The sequence below is a fragment of the Oculina patagonica genome, chromosome 13 (assembly GCF_052425735.1).
Source record: "Oculina patagonica isolate OP01 chromosome 13, crgOcupat, whole genome shotgun sequence".
Lineage (NCBI taxonomy): Eukaryota > Metazoa > Cnidaria > Anthozoa > Scleractinia > Oculinidae > Oculina > Oculina patagonica.
In genome coordinates, this window is record NC_135770.1 from 22,142,880 (window position 1) to 22,166,410 (window position 23,531).

A 23,531-nucleotide genomic window follows, 5' to 3' on the forward strand; every position below is an offset into this window, starting at 1 on the left:
ATATATATTTTAAAACATTTGTAAAGCGCCTAGAGCAGGCCTGGATAGGCGCTATAAAAATATATTTATTATTATTATTATTATTATTATTATGTTCAGGTGTATCACCTTAATTTTGTAAAACGCCTAAGAACTCTTCATATGGCGCTACATAAATGAAGTATTTTCTAATTCTACCATTCTTTTTGAACTCAAAAGATACCTTGAATAAAAAAAGGACTTCCTTTAAGCGTCGATTCTGAGCGGAGTTTTAAAACAACAACCACGGCGTCACCAAGGACAAGGTCGATTGAAAACTCAATTTATAGTTGACTTACAAATCTCGCTAGAACTACTGTTTTCTTTCAAATCTCCGTTACGGTTGAAAAACTGAATATCGCAGACAGTGCTCGATTCAAAATAATAACTAATAAAGCAGAATTTGAACATTACGCGTTGTTGTTTTGCTGAAAAAAGGAATTGTACAATTTTGTGCACGTGAATTGCGTGAATGTGTGCTCGAGCTGAGTCGCCGAAATGCTAATTATACCTTTTGAATAGCGTTGACCGGTGTGGCCTTTAACGTCTTTATTAATATTACCGCTATTTGACGAGGAAAAAAATTATTTGCTCGAAAACATGCAATCTATCATGAAAAGATTCGCTGTCAGCGAGAAGCCTTTGAAATATACGAAAGTCGCCAAACAAAAAATTTTATCAACAAAACAATAGCTTGTCCGTGCGTTGTGCATTATGTAAATTTCTTCACTGTCGTCCGCAAAACAACAACGAATACATGCACACAGTCAGGCGGAATCTTGGAAGGCAAACAAGATCTTTGATTTAAAACCATTATAACAGTATGCACAAGAAAGAGACTAACGGAAATCAAAACACCAGACGCTCTTTTGTTGACTCTCTCTTTTGTTAACTGCAGAACGTTTTTGTTACTTTTGTTGCTTCGATAAACACCAGTTCTGTCAATACTGTGTTAGAAATAGTTCAACTTTCTCGATTTACTTCCGTTCTGGGAAATTTACTTCCGCTTAGACCTGAGAGCATGCGCAATAAAAACCGGAAGACCAAGGTTCTACCTGAAATCGACCTGAAATTGATCTGATCGATTCCAGTTTCCCAGAGTCTGTCCCGTACCGCTGACCGACATGGACGGACTCTGGGCTCGAGATTGTTACTAGAGACAATAGCCCATAATAAACAATGGAGTGCTTGTTTTGAGATCTTCTTGACACGTTGTGTTTAAATATTTGTATTTTCGAAAGAGCTCTACGTTCGATTCATAAGTAACGACCTCTCCACTGAGATCGGTCTTCGGACAAGCTACAATGATGCGTTGCGTTTGTACATTTTTCTGTTTAAAACTGTAGGAGATAGAATCTGTATCACATATCCAGGATTTATTGATTGAGCCGTTGTGATAGATGCATATGTCATATGATGAACCCCTGAAGACATCAGCAACGCCCGACCGACCCATTATGTCTTTAAGCCCCTTTTTGAGCGGCTTGTTGTCAATTAAATTAAATGACAATAAGAGTCATAACTAAGAATAATGGAGACTTTAAAAAAAGTTGAAAGAGAAGGTCCCGGAAAAGAGATCCAAGAAAAAAAAGTTTATAACTTGAACTCTATTTCTTTGCCAAAATCCTCACATATGTGACTACGACAAATCCTACATTTCCAAGTTATAATGACTTACATGTTGTATAAGTATACCTTGAATATAAGAAATTGCTTTAACTGGGCTTGACAGCCGATAGCTGAGTTAGACAAAACTGTTAAACAGAATGAAAACATAACTTTACTATGGCGTAAAGCTCAAATAAAGCCGGTGTTAATTTGGAATTTAATCAGCTTCACGCTACCTTTGCATTTTTTTAAAGCTGACCTTTATGCCAGAATTACACTCAAGTAAAGGCAGAGTGATGGGACTTCTTTACATCAACTTTAAATCACACTTACACATGGTAGCGTAGATTGGTTTAACAACATCATAGATGGTGTAAAGTTGGATAACAAATTTAAATTCAGATTAAACCCCCTTTAACTTCGCTTAAATCCCAATTTCCATGCTTTGTTGTAGTTAACTGTAAAAAGGCCCTCGCGTTTTTTACTAATAGCTGAAATGTAAGATCTGCTAAATTTACTGATGGCTGATAAATCGCCCCAATGCTTAAACTCAGAAGTGCACCGTTAGGTTACATCTCTGCCTTATCCGATGCTTGCCTTTTTCCTCTTGACCTTAGATCCTCTCACGCACTAATGAGCAAATATGCTGCGTTAAAATTGAACATTTCTATAAAATTTAAAGGGACTGTGTCACGGGGATTTCGCAGATTTTTAGCCTTAAAGATATAACCTTTATTTGGAAATAGAAACCAAACGTCGGCTATAAATAATCAATTGATTTGAAGGCACGCGGAAACAACTTGAAAACGTTGGCTAACGTTTTAAAATTGGAATCCATTTCCATCCGAGCCATCCTCACCCAAACGCGCTTTTAAACAGTTTTAGTGCTCTAAAATAGCAATTGTTAATACAAATGGGCAATGAGTTTCAAATATAAATTTTAGTTGTTCAGAAATATGTTACTATCCGTGGCATAGTCCCTTTAATCTATGGGTTTGAATTTGATATTCTTGCAGTTTTAATTACGTATTTAAAATTTACATCTGGAATGCTTCAAGGCAGTCTGTAAATGTTTATTGACCCCTTTATTATCCTGATTATTTTGCTTCTCATTGCACCAGAATGTATCCCATGGCTTTGATGTGCTTTTCTCCATTATCTGGGTTATATTTTGCTGCGTTTCCACACGTGTTGTCAGCATCAGGGTTTCCTCCTCCACCAAACCCGATCCTTGAGTTGCAATTGTCACAGTTGTTTTGTTTGTTTGCAATAATACCGATTCTTGCTTTGGAATATGAGCTGTTATAATTAACATTGAATCCTTCTTTGTTACAGAAGGTCTGTAAGGAGGCCTCTGAACCAATCAGCGTCTTCCACGTGTTACGACCCAGTGAGGTGGCGCGGTATTGCCCATCAGCGATCAGTGAGTACAGAGAGTTGGCCTGCTTGTTGATGACAATGAAGTTGATCTGTTGGCCGATCTTCATTCCAAGACAAATCTTGGAGAAGGATGTGTTCCAGTAGCTCGGTAACTTGGTCTCTTGTGTATCAAACCCAGTCTCCCCTCCTTGAAGATTATATTCATTTTTATCGCTCCATTACTCCGAGATATAATGAAAGGTTCTCTGAAAAAAAAAGGAAAAATCACTTTAGTCTTTATGGTTACGATATTTCAGAAATCAGGTTTCTGCGCCATTAGAAAGGCTGACCATTAATTAAAACCCTTAAACATGCGCAATTATGCTCGATTCATGTTGTTTTTGCTCCGCCATAAATTGAAAATATTAAAAGTGACAGGCCAAACACGACTCCCGCCGGTCGCTAAAAGTTAGCCTTCAGTCTGTTAATGGAGGATTTCACTCGCTCTCTGGAGCCGTTACAGCATTGATATTTATGCCATTGTGTCTGCTAGCTAGCTCTCTGGCATATTTGGTTAGATTTATCGGCTCTTGTTTGTTGAAAGATTCTTAATTGCCTTCAAAAGAATGTTGTAGTCTGTAATGTTTATCAGATCAGTGGGTCTCTAACCGTCATCTTGTTTGAAGTGGCGGTTAACTTGCAGAATGACGTTTCGTTATTCCACGGTTGCGAGGGTCTAAGATCCAAGTATTTTTATGGCTACTACAGTCTCTAGGCATTGAGAGCGATGGTTTCTTTGAGTTAATGTTTAGCTCCCATTAGTTTGAGTGGTTGTGATTTGAGTTCTTGTATGGGACTAAACTTTACCTCCATTATTTTTTAACTGTCTTGTTGCGTTACTTGCATCCAACAAATAAATTCTATGGCAGATTGATTACTGCATTTGAAGTTTCTAGGATGCTGCAACGATGTCTCCTGGCAAATGTTTTATCTTAAGCAAGACTCGAGTTTCGGTCCTTCAGTGGACCTCATCAGTTGCTCCTATGTTTAAGTCTCATCGAATGATTTGGAATCATTCTATTTGCCCTTTTTTGTACTTGACTGCAGGATCGAAAATTCTGCTTTCTAATTGGCTCGTTTAACTGGACCAATTGTGTTAATGTTGTTCGATCCGTGCTTAAGTTGTGTTTGTTGAGAAGGCGATTTATTGCATTTTAGACCGTTAAAGGTCAGTTCTGATGCTAAATGGTGGTTCTTTCTTAGCCGTGCGTAAGTGGTGTCCCACATTATGAAGAAGGGCTTCATTTCGAATTTATTGCACAGCATGCGTTAGTCTTTAGCATAGATTTTTTCTTGCGATCAAAGATAATCTCGTGCAACGCAGCGGAACGGGGCTTTGTCAAAAAAAAGGTCACAAGTGAAAATATTAAAAGTGACAGGCCAAACACGACTCCCGCCGGTCGCTAAAAGTTAGCCTTCAGTCTGTTAATGGAGGATTTCACTCGCTCTCTGGAGCCGTTACAGCATTGATATTTATGCCATTGTGTCTGCTAGCTAGCTCTCTGGCATATTTGGTTAGATTTATCGACTACAACATTCTTTTGAAGGCAATTAAGAATCTTTCAACAAACAAGAGCCGATAAATCTAACCAAATATGCCAGAGAGCTAGCTAGCAGACACAATGGCATAAATATCAATGCTGTAACGGCTCCAGAGAGCGAGTGAAATCCTCCATTAACAAACTGAAGGCTAACTTTTAGCGACCGGCGGGAGTCGTGTTTGGCCTGTCACTTTTAATATTCTCACTTGTGACCTTTTTTTGACAGAGCCCCGTTCCGCTGCGTTGCACGAGATTATCTTTGATCGCAAGAAAAAATCTATGCTAAAGACTAACGCATGCTGTGCAATAAATTCGAAATGAAGCCCTTCTTCATAATGTGGGACACCACTTACGCACGGCTACGAGAGAACCACCATTTAGCATCAGAACTGACCTTTAACGGTCTAAAATGCGAAAAATCGCCTTCTCAACAAACACAACTTAAGCACGGATCGAACAACATTAACACAATTGGTCCAGTTAAACGAGCCAATTAGAAAGCAGAATTTTCGATCCTGCAGTCAAGTACAAAAACGGCAAATAGAATGATTCCAAATCATTCGATGAGACCTTAACATAGGAGCAACTGATGAGGTCCACTGAAGGACCGAAACTCGAGTCTTGCTTAAGATAAAACATTTGCCAGGAGACATCGTTGCAGCATCCTAGAAACTTCAAATGCAGTAATCAATCTGCCATAGAATTTATTTGTTGGATGCAAGTAACGCAACAAGACAGTTAAAAAATAATGGAGGTAAAGTTTAGTCCCATACAAGAACTCAAATCGCAACCACTCAAACTAAGGGGAGCTAAACATTAACTCAAAGAAACCATCGCTCTCAATGCCTAGAGACTGTAGTAGCCATAAAAATACTTGGATCTTAGACCCTCGCAACCGTGGAATAACGAAACGTTATTCTGCAAGCTAACCGCCACTTCAAACAAGATGACGGTTAGAGACCCACTGATCTGATATACATTACAGACTACAACATTCTTTTGAAGGCAATTAAGAATCTTTCAACAAACAAGAGCCGATAAATCTAACCAAATATGCCAGAGAGCTAGCTAGCAGACACAATGGCATAAATATCAATGCTGTAACGGCTCCAGAGAGCGAGTGAAATCCTCCATTAACAAACTGAAGGCTAACTTTTAGCGACCGGCGGGAGTCGTGTTTGGCCTGTCACTTTTAATATTCTCATTTCTGCGCCATTAGAAAGGCTGACCATTAATTAGAACCCTTAAACATGCGCAATTATGCTCGATTCATGTTGCTGGTTTTGGAATTTCAAAAGCGGCTAGTTGCTGAGAATGACGAGGTAGGAGCAAGCACGTTTTAGAAACGCATTCGCTTATCATCCTAGTTATCTTTGGTATTTGAAGTCAGAATATAAGTGGTAGCTTTTTTTGTGTGCGAAATTCGAGCCAATTTGAACACATGTCGCACGCCAGTAGCGACCAAGGTTTCCTACCTTGTCATATTATTATGTACGATAAACATGTTACAGTAAATCGACGTAAAATAGCTCAAAATGGCTTGAAATTACGCTGTAACAAAAGCAAACGACACTATTTCATGTTCCGTCAACTTAATTTAGAATTTGCGCTTTTATTTATCGCTAAAAAATTTTCCGTTTAAAACCCATATAAACTCTTATATTTTTAAAGGCCGCCATTTTACTTTAATATATTCAAATTTCATGCTTGGGCCACCTGTGTCGAAACTACTCGCATTCACTTACACACTGCAAACAACACACGGTAACAACAACAACGACTACAAGTAGCTTTATTTGTATGAGCACAAATTCATACAGTAACAATAAAGTTATTAGCAAAGTGGAAATAACAATATTAAATTAATACCGAATTTAAAATAAAATTTTAGGTTAAACTAAGTATGAAAATGTGAACTTCATTAAACTTATTATTACTTTTATTGTATGATCATCATCAGTATTAATTCTTTGGTGGCTTCTTATTGGATGATTACTTTATGTTCGGTAGGTTATATTCTATCTTTCCGGTAAATTCCGTCCCTACGAAATCAGTATTCAGGATAATTGTAAAGGAAAATAGCAAAAGTATATATGCTTCTTTCGATTATTGCGGGAAGAAACAAGCGTTAATCTTAAAATGCGGGTAAACCAGCTGAGCTTTAAATCTTTCATCTTGTTAAACGCGTTAAAAATTTACGAGTGTTTTATTATTTGTGCCCTAAACCACATCTATCTATTAAAAGGTCACATCCGACACGGTTTCAAGGCCGTTAGTTTTAAAGTTCATTGCTTTCCTTGTCATTCCACCAAGATATATCCCATGGCTTTGATGTGTTTCTCTCCATTATCTCCTCCGTGTGTAGCCTCGTTTCCACACGTGTTGGAGTCATCAGGCCTTCCTCCTGTACCAAACCCGATTCTAGAATTACAGGAGTCGCAGTCATTTTGACCGTTACTAATTATACCTATTCTTGCTTTAGAATGTGAAGTAGAAGTACCCACAGCATTGAACCCTTCCTTGTTACAGTTGCGCTGCAGAGAGGCTTCTGAACCAATCAGCGTCTTCCACATGTAACGACCCAGTGAGGTGGCGCGGTATTGCTCGTCAGCGATCAGTGAGTACAGAGAGTTGGCCTGCTTGTTGATGACAATAAAGTTGATCTGTTGGCCGATCTTCATACCAAGACAAATCTTGGAGAAGGATGTGTTCCAGTAGCTCGGTAACTTGCTCTCTTGTGTGTCAAACCCAGTCTCCCCTCCAGGAACGTTGTATTCATTTTTATCGCTCCAGTAAGTCGAGTCATAATGAAAGGTATTCTGAGATAAAAAAAGAGGAAAAATCCAGCTTATATACTTTATTACATGAAATTTTCAAGACACGTTAATTTCGCGAATTTCGCGATTCCAAAAATATCGCGAAATTTAAGTGACGCGAATAATAAGTGTCGCGAACATATCATGACGCGAAAATTAAGTGACTCACATTATTATCAATAATCAAGAAAGAATGAGTTTAGTGCTACTAAAGGGAAGAATTATCAATCTAAATGGTTGTTGTCGTCAAGACATTGTGAGAACTGCTCTGTTATTGCTATTGCCGAGATTTAGTCCCGCCCTTGCGTTTTTTATTTATTTTGACGTTATTTTTCCTTTCATAAAGTCGTTTTATTTAATTCAAGCTAGAGCATTTAAAATAATATTGCCAAGGAAATGCAAGTCGTGCCTTACTCAAAAACGCGAAATTAAAGTGATTAAAAATACAAAAGTTTCGCAAAATCGCGAAATTCAAGTGTCGCGAAATATTCGCACATCAAAATCGTGAAATTAACGTGTCGCGAAAATTTCATGTAATAAGGTAAAATATTTGAACAGATGTCTTCATGGTTATCTGATTTCAGAAATCAGAATTTTGTACCATTGGAAACACTGACCAGTTAATGTCATACCTTGCTTCCATCAATCTTCATGACCGGCGTCCATCCCCCATCTCCACATCCAAAATCTCCAAAGTGACAAAGAACCGAAATTGGTTTTGAGTCAATGTGGAGCGTAACCAGCTGGCTTGAGTTTGACCTGTTAGAAATAAGGAGCCAGAGAACACGCCGAAATTAATTGTTAAAAAATTATGAAGATTACTTGCAGAAGTCTGTAATGCCGCTAACAGTCTACATCTCTGGTAATGTCTTGTGCTGACATACTCCCCAGTAAACTATTTATAAACCGTTTTTTTCCCGAGAATTAGTAACAATTCGAAACACCAATCGTGTTGAAGTGTTTCACCGTGCGCGCCTTTTAACTGATTAGATTTAGTTGTTTAAATTTGGTTTATAATAAGGTCATTAGCATAAGCAATACCGAAGAAGGCGAGAGCGAGCGGCGGTGGAATTACTGATTGTTGATCATCATAACTTGCGTTTTGTTTCGTTTAGTGCTTCTTCTAAAAAATCGAAGCATTTGTACATTCATATTTGGAGTCAGACATTAGGAGATTGCAGCGAGCTAAGGAGCTACAGATCGATGCAAACTGCTTCCAACACAAATTTAGCAATATGAAGACACCACAGAATCAATGGGCAGACAGGTCTGTTGCTATTGCGAAAAAATCATAATAAAATTAATAAAAAAATAAATAAATAAATAAAAAAGCTCAGGCCGTTCATAAAGCGGTTTAAACACAGTACAGCGAGAAAACTATTCGCTATTGTAAAGTCTACTAGAAAAGTTACAAATTTGATTTACGAGAAAACATCATTCTGCTTCAGTGAGAACTCTAAAAATAGATGAAACTTTATTGTGAAATAAAAGGACGGCTAGACAAGAAAGACTAAAGTGAATTTTCTTGCGGTTCTTAATTGTTTCTTTAAGAGTATTAACGTAGGGAATGAATCGTTTTCAGCATTACTAAAACTTTTCAAAAACATCTATGGTAATGGATTAATTTCGAATTATTCCAGTTGTATGAGTATAACTTATACAGCCTACTATTACAATATCGAAAAGTTTCATCACACGATTATAATAATTTTACTTTTTAGTCTATCAACCGAATTTAGAGCTTTAAATTACTTGAATAACGCGTAATACAGCTCCTTGCACGACTTCACCGCTGAAAGAGAAAGAAAAAATAAAAATAGAGCTATTTGCTTTAAGTGTAGTTAGAAAATATTGCCTTTAACTTCCATGGCCGATTTATCAAAGTACATTTTTTTTTTCTGCAACTTAGATTGCCGCACACAACGCAGTGCAACCAAAGAAACTAAGGAAACAAAACTAAATGAAACTTGGATACAATAATTAAAATTGCTAAATAAGTTTTTTGAAAATGGCTTCTACCTTGCTCGCAAAACTCGCCGATAAAACCTTTGTCACAAAGGCATTCAAACGTGTCATGTTTATAGTTCGTCACACATGCACCTCCGTTTTGACACGGCGAGGAAGAACAGGACGACTGAAATAAGAAGAAATCATTGATTGGTAATTAAACAATGCAGAAACTAGTTGCGAGTAGAAGGATGACTATATTTAGAGCAATGTCTTAAAGCAATAAATTATAGGTAATTTTTCTTTAATCAATTCTTACCTTAATGGCAAAATGATGCGAAGTCCTGTTTCCTTTGTACTCCGTGAAGTTTCTGTACTTATCAGAGGACAGCAACTCGCACCAAAATTTTCCATCGGCTCCTTTGGAGGCGGCCAGGTTCACAGAAAAGCACAAAGGATTGCTGAGGCATTCAAAGGTGCAATCAAAGTCATCGTACACGGAAACTGTTCCAACTGTTGGCACGTTAAGAAAATGGAACTCGTCTTTTGAGAACTGACGCTGTTTAAAACTCTGACCGAAAGAAGTATCGTCGCGTGGCGTAATGTTTGTTTCTGGGGTGAGAACAAGAAGAATTATCACGTATTTAAAATAGTTTCAAATAATGGTTTAAAAAAATGTTTTCAAAACTGTCTACCCGTCAGATTAAATTTATTATCCTTTTTAAATGCATTCACTATTGGAATCTCAAGGTAACAATGGTTTTCTCGGATATCGAAAAAAATATACTTTTTTTATCCACAAAATAATTAAAAGATGAGTCGGCCTACTATGATCTATCTCCCGACACTGTTCAGTATGGCAGAGAGAACTAGAAATTCAGCATTTCCACACCTCCTAAAATATACTTTGTTTCAGAAAACCACAAATAAACAACAGATTATAACGGAAAGCATTTTTGCAATATTTTTGTGAGGCACCTGCAAAATTATTCTTTTCAACATTTGCCCGTCAACATGTACTTAACGGAATTTTTGACATGCAAAACATGAGACAATATTACAACTTAAATATAAACATCCATTTTGCATGCAAATCATGAGGTAATATGAAAACTTACATATTAAAAACATCCTTTTGAAATGCCAATTATGAGTTAATATGAAAACTTACATAAAAACATCCTTTTGAAATCCCAATTATGAGTTAATATGAAAACTTACATAAAAACATCCTTTTGAAATGCCACTTATGAGCTGAGGTAAAATGGGAACCCCTTTTAGACGGCACTTCTTTGTATTAAAAGGCATGCACCTGTAGCTGAAAGTTGTTTCTTGTCACCAAGTTTTTTTTGTTTTTTAAATTAATACCTTAGAACGTAAAAGTATATAGTTGGCAAAAACATCTTTCGGATAACTTTTAGCAACAGCTTTTTTGAGTGATCGTTTCAATTCTTCATACAAACATAATGAAAGCGCCATACTCTTTTGTTTGTATGCTTTAACTTTAATACTTAATTTTGACAATTTTTATCCAACTTCATTGATGTTCCTCTGTCTACTCTTGTACCTCAATGAAATATTGCAAAGAATCAGATTACAGGAGCCAATGTTTCTTGCAACTGATTTACATAATAGTCATTCGTCGATTCACTTTCCATTCAGTTTAAGCCAACACCTCTCATGTTACATGTCAAATAACCAGCTTTTGTTATAGAAATACAACATATTAAGGAAACAAAGAAACAAAGAATGTTACAAAAGATTTGAACTAACTTTTCGAACAGATTGCTTCTATTTCAGCGTATGTTGATATTAACTGAATAATTTCTAACACAAACTCAAAAAGCAGGGATGGTCTCGCGTGAACAACAAAAGGAACAGAACGTACCTTGTGTTTCCTCGGTGATCAGAGAAAAAGCAAGGAATAAAATAGGCCAAATAAAAACAGAAAACATGGTAAAAGAAATTTTTCCTGCGTGAGTCGGTTGTGTAAACAAGTTGGCTGCCAACGTGAAGCTCTTGCGAGCAAACTGAGAACTTTGAAGTAAATATTACCTCTCTCTGTACCAATAAAGTATTGTAATGTCGGTTTTAGCCAATGAGAGAAGTTTATTTGATGACAGCGCGCAGCATCCGTTAGTCTATGAGTGGAGCATTAGTAATTGTTCTTTCGTTTTGTAATAAAATGTTGACAACTGAAATTCGTGTTACTTTTTTGGCAGGAGTTAAATAAGAAAGAAAAATATTCAGCTTCCAGCTATTAATTGAACTTTCTGTATAGGCAATCGAATGATACATTTTTCAATGCAAGAGCTTTTTTCTTGAAAAAAATTTTCTCGCTTCAGTCTTAATTCTAAGATTGCAGGTGTCAACATCTTAATTAACATTCAAACATACAGACCACTGGTAATAAGGAATGATCAAATTCTCCCAACTGGTGCCGAACTGTTGTGCTGGAGGTCTCGGGTTCGACTCCCAGAACGACCAACATCGAGGAGAACTTGCTGCCTTTGCAATGATATCTACAAATGGTAAGATGTTTTAGTCTTCACGGATAAGGACGATAAACCGTATAGACCTTGTCTCCTGCATCTTCAGTCGGTTACGGTCAGCAGAGGACGTTAAAGAACCCACACACTTGTCGCATAGAGTAGGGCACGGAGTTCCCGGTGTCGTGGCCTGGCCTTGTTTCACTGGTTGGTGCTTCACATAGGGTTAACTTCATTTCGCCTTTCACACTTGGGTAGGATTGTCCAGGAAGAATTACTATGATGGTGATGATGATGATGATGATGATGATGATGATGATGATGAAAGCAAGGAGACCATTAAGGAGAATTTGTGTGTTGACATTGGCGACTTAATTTGTTCTCTATAACAAATTTTTAATGAGTTGCGTGGTAAAGTCTTCCTGTCTTTGTGTTATTTTTGTATTTCCTCTAGGGAAACCGAACGTTCCAGTACATTAACCAGCAGTAAACAAATTCCCTTTAATAGCTTTGGCGTTTTACCACCGTAAATAATTGATTATGATCCTACGTTTTTATCTTATTTCAAGTGATATTCTTAAAGAGTATTTAGTTGGGGTGTATTTGTCTTGATAAAAGAGGATAGAGAAGGGGGGGGGGGGGGGGGGAATGCCCGCGGTGATTTTGAACGCTTAAACGTTTTTTCGATTCAACCAAACGCTGCAAAACTTTGCGAGCTTATCTAAAATGTAACTGGAAATAATTTGGTAGGATAGGTTGTTGTGTCGAGATCTTGACGTCACCATGGCAATGGCATTTTGACAGGCATGTTTTACCAAATTTGTAATTTTCGTGTTTCTATTAATAAAAAATAACTTAAATGTAATTATTTTCCCCTTTCACGGTTTTCAGGCACACGAGAGACTTGGAGAAGGACGATCGAGGCAGACATGAAAACAGCAGGGAAGACGTGGAAAGAACTTGAGAAGGCAGCCATGGAAAGGGAGCAATGGAAATCTTTGGTTTCAGCCTTATGTGCCTCCTAGGCGCGAAGAGGATTATGTTATGTTTATTGGTCTTGAGTACTTTGTAGTAATTTTGGGTGGTTTTCTGAAGTTTTGGAAACATTTTGAAATGCAAGATGGCGGATCCAAGATGAGGGCTGTTTTGACATCATGATGCAATTGTCACGTGATGTGACGTCATCATCCTACGTGACGTATACCAAAATATAGATTTTCGGACATACTATATATCTTTTAAGTTTCATTGTGATTGCTTAAATATTCGGGAAGTTTAATACGGAGGGGGACGGAATCCGCCCCCCCCCCCCCCCGGTCTGAAAAGATCCAAAAAAGCCCGGTCTGAATAAGGTTAACATGGTTGCATGCATGTCGCAGGAGTATGAAAAAAAGCAATCCCCACCGGATTTCTTTCTGAGCTTAAAAACTTTCAGCTTGTGGTTTGTTGTTTCGGTTAAATGCGTTAAAAATTAGGAGTGTTCTATTGTTTTGTGCCCTGAACTACATCTATCTATTAAAAAAGTCACATCCGACATGGGTTTAAGACCGTTTGTTTGAAAGTTCACTGCTGTACTTGTCATTGCACCAAGATAATACCCATGGCTTTGATGTGTTTGACTCCATTATCTGGTGAGTTCTTAGCCTCGTTTCAACACGTGTTAGAGTAATCAGGATACCCTCCAGTCCCAAACCCAATTCTGGAATCACCTCGGTCGCAGTTTTTTTTTCTCGTTACCAAGGACACCGATTCTTGCTTTACAATTTAAAGTAGGAGCACCCACAGCATTGAACCCTTCCATGTACAGTTGGTCTGTAAGGAGGCCTGTGAACCAATCAGCGTCTTCCACGTGTTACGACCCAGTGAGGTGGCGCGGTATTGCCCATCAGCGATCAGTGAGTACAGAGAGTCAGCCTGCTTGTTGATGACAACGAAGTTGATCTGTTGGCCGATCTTCATACCAAGACAAATCTTGGAGAAGGCTGTGTTCCAGTAGGTCGGTAACTTGGTCTCTTGTGTGTCAAACCCAGTCTCTCCTCCAGGAAGGTTGTATTCATTTTTATCGCTCCAGTACCCCGAGGTATAATGAAAGGTGCTCTGAAAAAAAAATCACTTCATATTTCAATATTTGAACATCTGTCTTAACGGTTATCTTATTTCAGAAATCAGGATTCTGCGCCATTAGAAAGGATGACCATTAAATGTCATACCTTGTTTCCGTCAATCTTCATGACCGGCGTCCATGCCCCATCTCCACATCCAAAATCTCCAAAGTGACAGAAAACGGAAGTTGGTTTTGTGTCAAAGTGGAGCGTAACCAGCTCACTAATCCTCGACCTGTTGAATATTAAAACGTCTGTTACCAAGAGATAGTGTAAAAAGAGAAACAAACATTAAAAAAAAAGTAACCAAAAACATCGACCACGGTCCATGTTTCAAAGGCTTTCATAAGGGTCTAACGTTTCGATCACTCCGGAGATTAATTTTTATTGATCTTTCTAATCAACTGTTTCCTAATTTGCTCCAAAATATTTTCGAGTTTGATGTCAATGTTTCATAACAATAAACTAATCACTCAAGTCCCAGACTTCTAAGAAAGACGGATTTGCTCTTTCCTATTTGTTGCCACCTTTTTTCAACGCTAGATGTGGAAAAAACAAAAAGAAAAACATGTTCGTCATTTTTAAGTAACAAATTCAATAACGAAATTTTAATTAACTAACTTTCTGATATCAATGACCTCAACTGTTTTTGACTTACTTGTTTTCGTCATACAGTTCCTTGCAAGACTTTGCAGCTGGAAGAGGTAGAACAAAAAATATATGTTAGCTTCTTTAGAACGGAGTAGTCATTGCCACCTCGCTATAAATTCGGCTATAAAATGGAGAGGAGGGAAATTGATATTCCTTGATTTATTACCAGTTCAAAATACCTTCATGGCAGTTTGTTCCACTGAATCCAGTGCGACAGATACAACGAAAACCTTTACTGGTGAATCCAGCTTGACAGGTGCCATTGTTCAAACATGGGCTGCTGCTACAATGATTCTGTTAAGAGAGAGAAAAAAAAGAATAAGCCACTCCACTCTATTAAGGCCCCATCCCCTTCAAAGGTCTCAATAGCCCTTCTAAGGGATATGTTATTTTTTTTCTTAATGTTGTTTAATAACTTACCTTATTACATGAAGTTTTCGCGACACGTTAATTTCGCGATTTAGAGGTGTACATATTTCGCGACACTTAAATTTCGCGATTTTGCGAAAATTTTGTATTTGAATCCCTTTAATTTCGCGTTTTTGAATAAGATACAATTTACATTTCCTTTGCAATATTATTTTAAATAAAACTACTTCAAAGGAAAAATAACATCAAAATTAAGAAAACGCAAGGGCGGGACTAAATTTCGGCGCGGCAGTAGCAACAACAGAGCAGTTGTCACAATGTCTACAAACAGGTCATGCTTGTACATGAGTTATTGTTCTTGAGTCCATTGACGACAACATCCATTTAGATTGATATTTCCTTCCTTCAGTTGAACTCAACTTCTTTCTTTCTTTATTATTGACATAATGTGAGTCACTTAATTTTTGCGCCATGTTATGTTCGCGACACTTGTTATTCACGTCACTTTAATTTCGCGAAATTAACGTGACGCGAAAATTTCATGTAATAAGGTGAATGCCCCTAGAAATTTTAACCGTATACTACCTACACAATTTAACTTTAAAGATAATGGTCTTACCATTTTATAGATGTCAAGTACGGTGCAGTTAAAGTATATCTAGTTAGTAAACTGCCAGTTTTTGGTCAGGCCTTAAGGATCTCTTTGAAGATTGATTTTTAATGTAGCTTTGGAAAAAAAATCACCTCAGTGCCGATGTAGGTAAAGCCTGCTCGTGGTTTAAGACCTTCAGGGTGAAAAGAGTGATCCGAGTCACTCAGCTCGCATACTACTCTGTCGTTTATTGGTGGACCGATGTTGATTGACACGCAGCGACTCTCCATAACACATTGACCTCTGCAAGGATCACGTGTCTGACCCAGTTGTAGAGAAAGGTTTTTAATCACGTGACCGTTAAGAGCGTGGCCATCTTTTTCAGTAGTAAATTTAACGTGTCGCCCGCACGTGCCTGCAAATAAAATAATAATACTATTAAAAGACAACATAAATAAACGCAGCCTTATTAACGGAGGCTGTTAGATTTACACTATGTTACTTCATTTTTACTCGTGAATGCATAATGAACGAGTATAGTGAGGAAGTTTAGCCATCCGTCCATCCTTCCATCGTTGTTAACATTATGTAAATTAGGTATGCTCACAGGCGCTTTCTAAATTTCGTTTCCCTCGGCTGTGAATAAAAATACAGCTTTACAAAGGTATCAGTTCAAAGAAATAAGTGTAGAAAATACTTCACCCCTGTAAATGAGAAACAATCGTTTCCCAAACGATGAAATATTGCCTTTTCTTATACAGTATAATAATCGCGAACATTCGGAAACGATGACCAGTGACTTTATGTATCTGTTATTTAAAGACTGGGAAGGTTAGAGCACGGCACGATTTATTAAAGGATAATCAGTAAAAGAGTAACGAAACTCTATACAAGACAGATATGAATATAATATACGTGGAAAAAAAATAAGAAGAAAAAAAGAATTTTAGCCACAGGGTATGAGAGTTGACCCCGGGTCACACGCTTTAGAACGCAGAGGAGTACCACTGAACCATAGGTTTACTAAGCAATTAAAATGATGAAAAAAGTAATTCTTATACCAAAGCGACCTGTTATGTGTTCACCCTCTTTAAATAAAGTTGATTATTATTATTAATCCCTATAATGAATATTTTCCATCGATACTGTACTGTTGAAAGGAACGATTCAAATATACCTAACGCATTCACGAGTAGGTCATAGACCTCTTTGATATGAATACATCATCTTTTATATATATAATTGTTTTATTTGTTCCATTTTTTATTTTTACTATTATTACTGTTGCTTATCTTATTAAACTGGCGCCTATTATTTTCAAGTTTTGTTGTTTGCTTACCGTTTGAAAATTAATATAAAATACTTTATGTATTTCACGACTTATAAAGGTGCATGCACATGTTTGAGGACATAACTCAGGCTCGTCGATTACAACTAGCAAAAAGTAGATTTATTGTCTAAATGAAGTAGTCCTCGTATTCTACAGACTCTATACATTGCACGGCACGCAAAGACACTTCACAGTTTTCGACACCGAAACCCTTTGACGAAGCCACTTGCTTAACGAAATGCTTACACAAAATGCAGACAATATTGAAACGGTGGTGTCCTCGGGTATCAAGGACACATTTCAGCTGGCATTTTTATCCAAAGACCATTAAAAACTCCATTAAAAATCCATTAAAGGTTTTTCTCCATATATTCTACCGCCGATGTGATCTATTTATTGCCCTCCGACTATTCTGAATACGGCGGACAAACTGCAAAATGGATGTGACATTCGTCCTTTGGGGACGACCAGGCTCACAGGTAAGCATTAAACGGTGCCTTGGAATCTTCGATGCTACTTTCGACACGCTCCGATAGTGGAATTCATTTTTTCAGTGTAAACATATCAGTGGAGGGAACCGCTGAGGTCCTCTTGCGGCAACATTTTTCACACTGGTGGGAAGAATGTGACATTTTAGTGGGCTAACTGCGGGCTATAAAGAGTGACCGGTTGGGCAGCTCAGTATTGTTAACACGCTCCCATTACGCCAGCCTAGAAGCTTCACCATTATATATATAGCATATTATTGATGACAATGGTCTTGCACAATATTGTGTCGTAATTCACCATATAAATGAAAGGCAAAACGCACGCAAACGTCGATTAGAGCATTGTGAATAATTAACATTTTTTTTCAAAAACATCTGCTCGTGGCTTGTTTTGAAAGTGACGGAGACACTTCACGTACAAAAACAAAACTAAAGTATTTTAGCACTTTAGATGTTTTGGAACACTTCATGTAGCAACTTCTAATAGAGCAACAATATTTTAATATCGCGACTGAAACAGAATTTGATAACTTGTTTTAAATCTATGTGACACAGTGGGAACTTTAACGTTTGGTTTTTCCATTTTCTTTTTAACTGTAGACAAATATTTGTTTCATAAATTTCAGTAAATTGTAAAAGAGATTCTGAATTGTTTTCTTTAAGGTGGCTCCATAGGGTTTCTTGACCGCGCGAAGAATGGGTACGAAAGGGCGAGCTTGAAATGCCGGCAAATCAAAACAAACATGGCGGCTTCACGCGAGCGTGAAATTTTCGGCGAGAAAACGCGAGACTTGCTTCCTGCCAATGAAATAACACCTGCGCTTTCCTGTGTTGAGCAGATTAAAGAGTTTACAACACCCTAAAAAGGTTTTTACAACGTCCGCGGTGCTTCTGGCCGCTTTTGTGAAGTTCGTACGATCGAAAGCAAAAGACAAAATAAAAAATAGTCTCCGCGATTGTGAGATACTTCGAGCAGAATTTCAGAGATTCTACTACATAAAGGATAAAGGTATGTCTCTAAGCAACCTTGGGGTTAACAGATATTCGCACAAAACCCGACAACAACGGGAAACGCTCGTCTTTACTCATCAACTCGTATGGTTCGAAAGTTCGCGCATGCTCAAATAGCGATCTTGGACAATTTCTATTCTGATGACGTAATTATTATTCGAGCGAAAATAGAAATTTTCCCCTTGTAATTACTAGAGTTTCCTTCGGTGAAATTCCTTTAAATTTGGCATAGATGTGATACCTTTTTAACTGCCCCTTTTGCCGTTTTTTAAAAAAAATTTGTAAGCCAGTTTTTTTGCTTAGTCAAAAAAACACAAAATAGCCAAAAACGCAAAAACGACCTGGACGACCCCTACTTTTTTTGTTTTTAAAAGTTATTTCTCATCAGATTCAATCCGTTGGGAGAATTTCAAAAATTTTCACCGAAGAAAATTAAAGAAATTTAAGATCAAAGCCATAAAAACACCAAAAAATAGGACTTTTTGAGAAGATGTAGCTCAAAAACAAAGGCCGTTATTTTAAAAAAGAATGATGCACAACATATTTTAGTCCTTGTTTTTAATATTTCGGCAGCTTTTATTTAAATAGTTTAAAAAATAACGCGAAAATGATCTCTTGATGGGTATCACTTGTGCGCGCGCCGTTATATCTCAAAACCCTATGGAGCCACCTTAAATACTTTAGGACGGACACGTATATGGTTGACTAAAAAATTCGTTGGAATTTATACATTTTTTAGAAAGTGTATGTTTTAGCTTTTCATAAGAAAGTAGCAAAAGTGGTATACTTTTTTCTTTCTTTGTTATATGTATATATATAAATTTTAATGCACAAATTTTGACAATTTTTATATCTAATTTCAATCCTTCGATGTTTCTTTATAGACACTGGGATGTAAATGTATGTCCTACTGAAATAACTAAAGAATCGGATAACAGGAGTCATTGTTTTTTGCAACTATGTAGTTACATAAATGTTTCTTCGACTTCTTCGACAATTTATTTTCTATTCAGTTCTGGTTGACACCCATAGTATATCAAATAACCAGCTATTGTGTTATTAAGATACAAAATTACAGGAAACAAGGAAATAAAGAATGTTACAAAGACAATAAACCCTTTTTTAATTTTTTATTTGCAAAACACATAGTTACATACACTACTTTAAATGAAATAGCTTTTCTAACGGATTCCTTCTAGAACAGAGTATTTTGATATCAACTGAATAAGTTATAACACAAACGCAAAAAAGCAAGAATAGCTTCGTATAAACAACAAATGGTACAGAACTTACCTTGAGTTTCGTCGGTGATCAGAGAAAGCGCAAGAAAAAAATAGGCCAAATGAAAAGAGAGAAAATGGTAACTGAGAAAAAAAAAATATTTCCTCGGGAGTCGGACAAACGTGTTAACAAGTTTCCTGCCAACGTGAATCTCTTGCGAGCGAACTGAGAACTTTGAAGTAAATATCACTTTTTTTTGCCAATAAAGTATTTTAATGTCGGTTTTAGCCAATGAGAGAAGTTTGTTTGATGACAGCGCGCAGCATCCATTAGTCACAAATGGAGCATTAGTAATTGCTCATTCGTTTTGTATTGAAATGTTGACAACTGAAAGCTAGTGTTACTCTTTTGGCAGGAGTTAAATAAGAAAAAAAACATTCAGCTTCTAGCTATTAACTGAACTTTCTGTATAGTATACCATTCTCACTCATTAATTATGCCGCTCATTGTCCGGCGTGGATAAGGTATGAGGAAAGATTGTGGCCGAGGCAATGAGTGACAGGGTGAGAAAGCACTATAGTTGTCTATTACGTCGCCGAAGGGGAGGTGGGAGGGTCGAAAATTCGCCCGGACTTCCCGGCTTGCGTATCTCTTTCGAAATGCCCCGAAACTAAGCAAAGGGATCTTTAAATACGGCGATTGTGCACGTGGTGATTAAGCATTACCTAACACAACTATCTATAAACAAATGGGGTTATGTAATCCACGCACTTCTGAATTCCGCGTCATAATTATGAATGAGAATAGTATACCATTCTCACTCATTAATTATGCCGCTCATTGTCCGGCGTGGATAAGGTATGGGGAAAGATTGTGGCCTTCGGCTGCTCACGCACCTTGCTGCTTCAGTACAAACTCAAAAGATCTTCACATTTATAGGAAAGAGTACCCCAAAAATACACCTTCTCCCCAAAACTCAAAAATCCCCTCAAACCCCAACCGGTATGCGAGAGGCTCGGCCAGGCTAGTGGGGTTACTTCCCTACACCACAGTTGTCCTGCACCGATTCAAAGCGGCTCTCTGATTGGCTGATTTTGGCTGATTTTATAAATTCTGTACCGAGACGTACCGGACCAATCATACGCGAACTTTGGTTGTGAAGCCAAAGTTGGTTGGCGAAACGGTTGGTGTCATTTAGCTATGTTCGTCTGTTCGACGAGATGCATCGTTTTTTACGATATTTTAGTTGAGATTGTCAGTTTTGTAAGCTTTGGACGTTTTCTTATGTTGGAACTGTTTGAGTTATATCGCGTTGTCGGTGCGGCCGGTACAGTCGGTACACTCGGTACACCCGGTACACTCGGTACACCCAGTACAGTCGGTATGGCCGGTACAGTCGGTACGGCCGGGTGTACCGAGCGTACCGAGTGTACCGGGCGTACCGAGTGTACCGGGTGTACCGAGTGTACCGAGTGTACCGAGTGTACCGAGTGTACCGAGTGTACCGAGTGTACCGGGCGTACCGAGTGTACCGGGTGTACCAAGTGTACCGGGCGTACCTGGCGTACCGGGTGTACCCAGCGCACCGAGCGTACCGGCTTAGATGCCGTTTTTCATACCTGTACTACGATTAATATGATCTTTTAAGCGATGCATGTTCACCGAAATTTGCCGTTGAGTTCACAACAAACAAAAACCCAAAAAGGATTAATAAAGCAGAGGGAACGCGTATTTTACACAACTTATTTCGTCCAATCGTGTACTTCATGATTCCTGTGTGTGTCGTGTGTGTGTGTGTGTGTGTGTGTGTGTGTGTGTGTAATTTCCTCGAGTGAGTAATTTATTTTTTAAAATTACGCGTCATGCATATCCCCTTTACCACCATATTTACTACTATTATATGGCAAAGCCAGTCTTAGACAAATCCGAGCGTTTTGATTGGTTCTTTTTTGGTCGGGATTTTGCCATACGGACCACTTCCATGAAAACGGTCCAAGCCGTGTATTTTTTCGAAAGCCGGCAAATTCAAATTTCCAACTAAACCTGCTAAAACAAAACGTGTACTCTCACATTCGCAAAGAAACTACCGAAAAGATTGATATTTTTCAGAGCTTACAACGTGGACGAAGAAAACGAATATTCACCGAGCGAATTTCAACCGAATTATCTTAAGATCTCTTAAAGTTCGGGAAACTTCTGATTTGGCCGGAAACAAACACATGCATCACCGACAGACAACAGAGCACTTCTTACAATGTCTACAAGTAGGCCATGTTTGTATGTGCATGAGTTATTGTTCTTGAGCCAATTGACGACAACATTCATTTACACTCAAAACTGATCCTTCCTTCCTTCCTTTAGTGGTACTAAACTTATTTATTATATATATAGCGAGAATTTTAAGCAATGAAACTTGCAAATAGAATTCTATATTTGCTATATTTCACATGTGAAAAAAGCGATACGTCCAATCAGCTTCGCGTATAGCTTTCTTCACATGTGAAAAATATAACTAATCAGCATCTAGGGTAGTACGACTCAACTAATCACAGCGCTGAGAATTCAGTTGAGAAAGCGAGCGGCAAGTTTCCTTTCGACGGCAGTTTATGTTTTGAAAACATGGCTACACGTTTTCTTCCTTTACAAAAGTTTGCCTTTCAAGAACTTAATGGAAATGCAAGCCAACAGAAACACGCTAAGCAAAACCTAAAGAATACGACAGTGATAAAAATCATTCTAAAGGCGAAGTGAAGGCGCGAAGGCGAAGTGTCGATAAATGAAAGCGAAGACAAGACCTACATCGGAACTACAACACATCCGCGGACTTTCTAAGAATATTCAGGCGCATTTAGGATCGTCTTGGTTAAGTAAACTGCATTTTTAATCTGCGATTTAAGTCGTAATTATTGTTTAATTAACCGACTCCTTGTGTTGTAACAATTTGTTCACAATTCGCCAGTTTATTCGCCAGTAGTTTATTCGCTTGTGGCGAAGTTTTCTCGATGCGATACGAAGTTTTTTTTTAAAACGTAAATGTAACACAGTGTGTTTATTTTAATAAAGTTTTTGTCTAGAAGAGTTTGTCGCCAGTAATTTTTTCTTTTTTTTTTCTTGTATATGTATGAAATAGCGAATTCGCTTGTAAAGCTATGTGCATTTGCAGCTTTGTTTTCTCGCGCCGTTAACTGCAGCTGTTGTATGTCAAATGTTATAAACTGGAAAATTCGGCGTAAAGTGTTCAATGGTTGAATTCTCGTTATATATATAATAAACAAATTACAGCATAGAAAGTGCTTTGTACGGATTTTTATTCACTCGTTGCAAAACTTTGGAAAACTCACTCGTTCGCTACGCTCACTCGTTCGTTTTCGAAAGTTTTGCAACTCGTGAATATAAATCCGTACGGCGCACTTTCTATGAAGTAATCTATATTTTTTTATTATTGATATAATGTGAGTCACTTTTCGCGGCATGTCATATTCACGACACTTATTGTTCGCGTCACTTTTATTTCGCGATTTTTTGGAATATCGAAATTCGCGAAATAAAAGGAAAGGGGTGTCGCGAAAATTATATGTAATAAGGTACATTGCACAAATAAGCGCACACTCTGGCTGCACGAAGAAAATTACTAGAAAATTAAATTTATAGTTTATATGCAACTCTTTGTCTCGAACATCAGTAACGGTACGATCCTGAGGAGGTCATTCGGTTGCAATCTATGTAAAGAGTATTTCAGTTGATTGCTAGTATTTAACATCATTACAAGACAGCAGCGTAAATCCAGCAAACGATGGTGCCGGGTCAGCAACAGCAGCGCATTAAGTGTCATTTTCTACTGTGAAAAAGCAGGATCCGTGTCAAGCCCACTTCGGATCGTTTCAATCTTCTGCACAAAGTATTTCCCAAAGTCGTTTGTGAACGCCGCA

At 37.8% G+C, this 23,531-nt stretch overlaps 2 protein-coding genes across 2 annotated transcripts in view; both read right to left on the reverse strand.

The window, feature by feature from the left end:
- Positions 1-1,250: 1,250 nt before the first annotated feature.
- LOC144636562 (uncharacterized) lies at positions 1,251-3,218 on the reverse strand. The gene has a single exon (XM_078495798.1). The coding sequence runs from the start codon at positions 3,111-3,113 to the stop codon at positions 2,736-2,738; it is 378 nt and encodes a 125-aa protein (XP_078351924.1). The 5' UTR covers positions 3,114-3,218; the 3' UTR covers positions 1,251-2,735.
- Positions 3,219-6,357: 3,139 nt separating this feature from the next.
- Positions 6,358-23,531, reverse strand: part of LOC144636388 (uncharacterized) — a 55,084-nt gene continuing 37,910 nt past the window's right edge. Inside the window, exons 1-6 of the mRNA XM_078495590.1 lie at positions 11,238-11,432; positions 9,669-9,961; positions 9,422-9,536; positions 9,155-9,194; positions 8,035-8,161; positions 6,358-7,405 (exon numbers count right to left, since the gene is read on the reverse strand). Of these exons, the coding sequence (XP_078351716.1) occupies positions 6,887-7,405; positions 8,035-8,161; positions 9,155-9,194; positions 9,422-9,536; positions 9,669-9,961; positions 11,238-11,304 (1,161 nt within the window). The 5' untranslated portion in view covers positions 11,305-11,432 and the 3' untranslated portion in view covers positions 6,358-6,886. Of the gene's footprint in view, positions 7,406-8,034; positions 8,162-9,154; positions 9,195-9,421; positions 9,537-9,668; positions 9,962-11,237 lie in introns of the transcript that reaches the window.

Coding starts and splice junctions, on each gene's coding strand:
- LOC144636562 (XM_078495798.1), bottom strand. CDS start 3,113: ATGAAGATCGGCCAACAGATCAACTTCATTGTCATCAACAAGCAGGCC.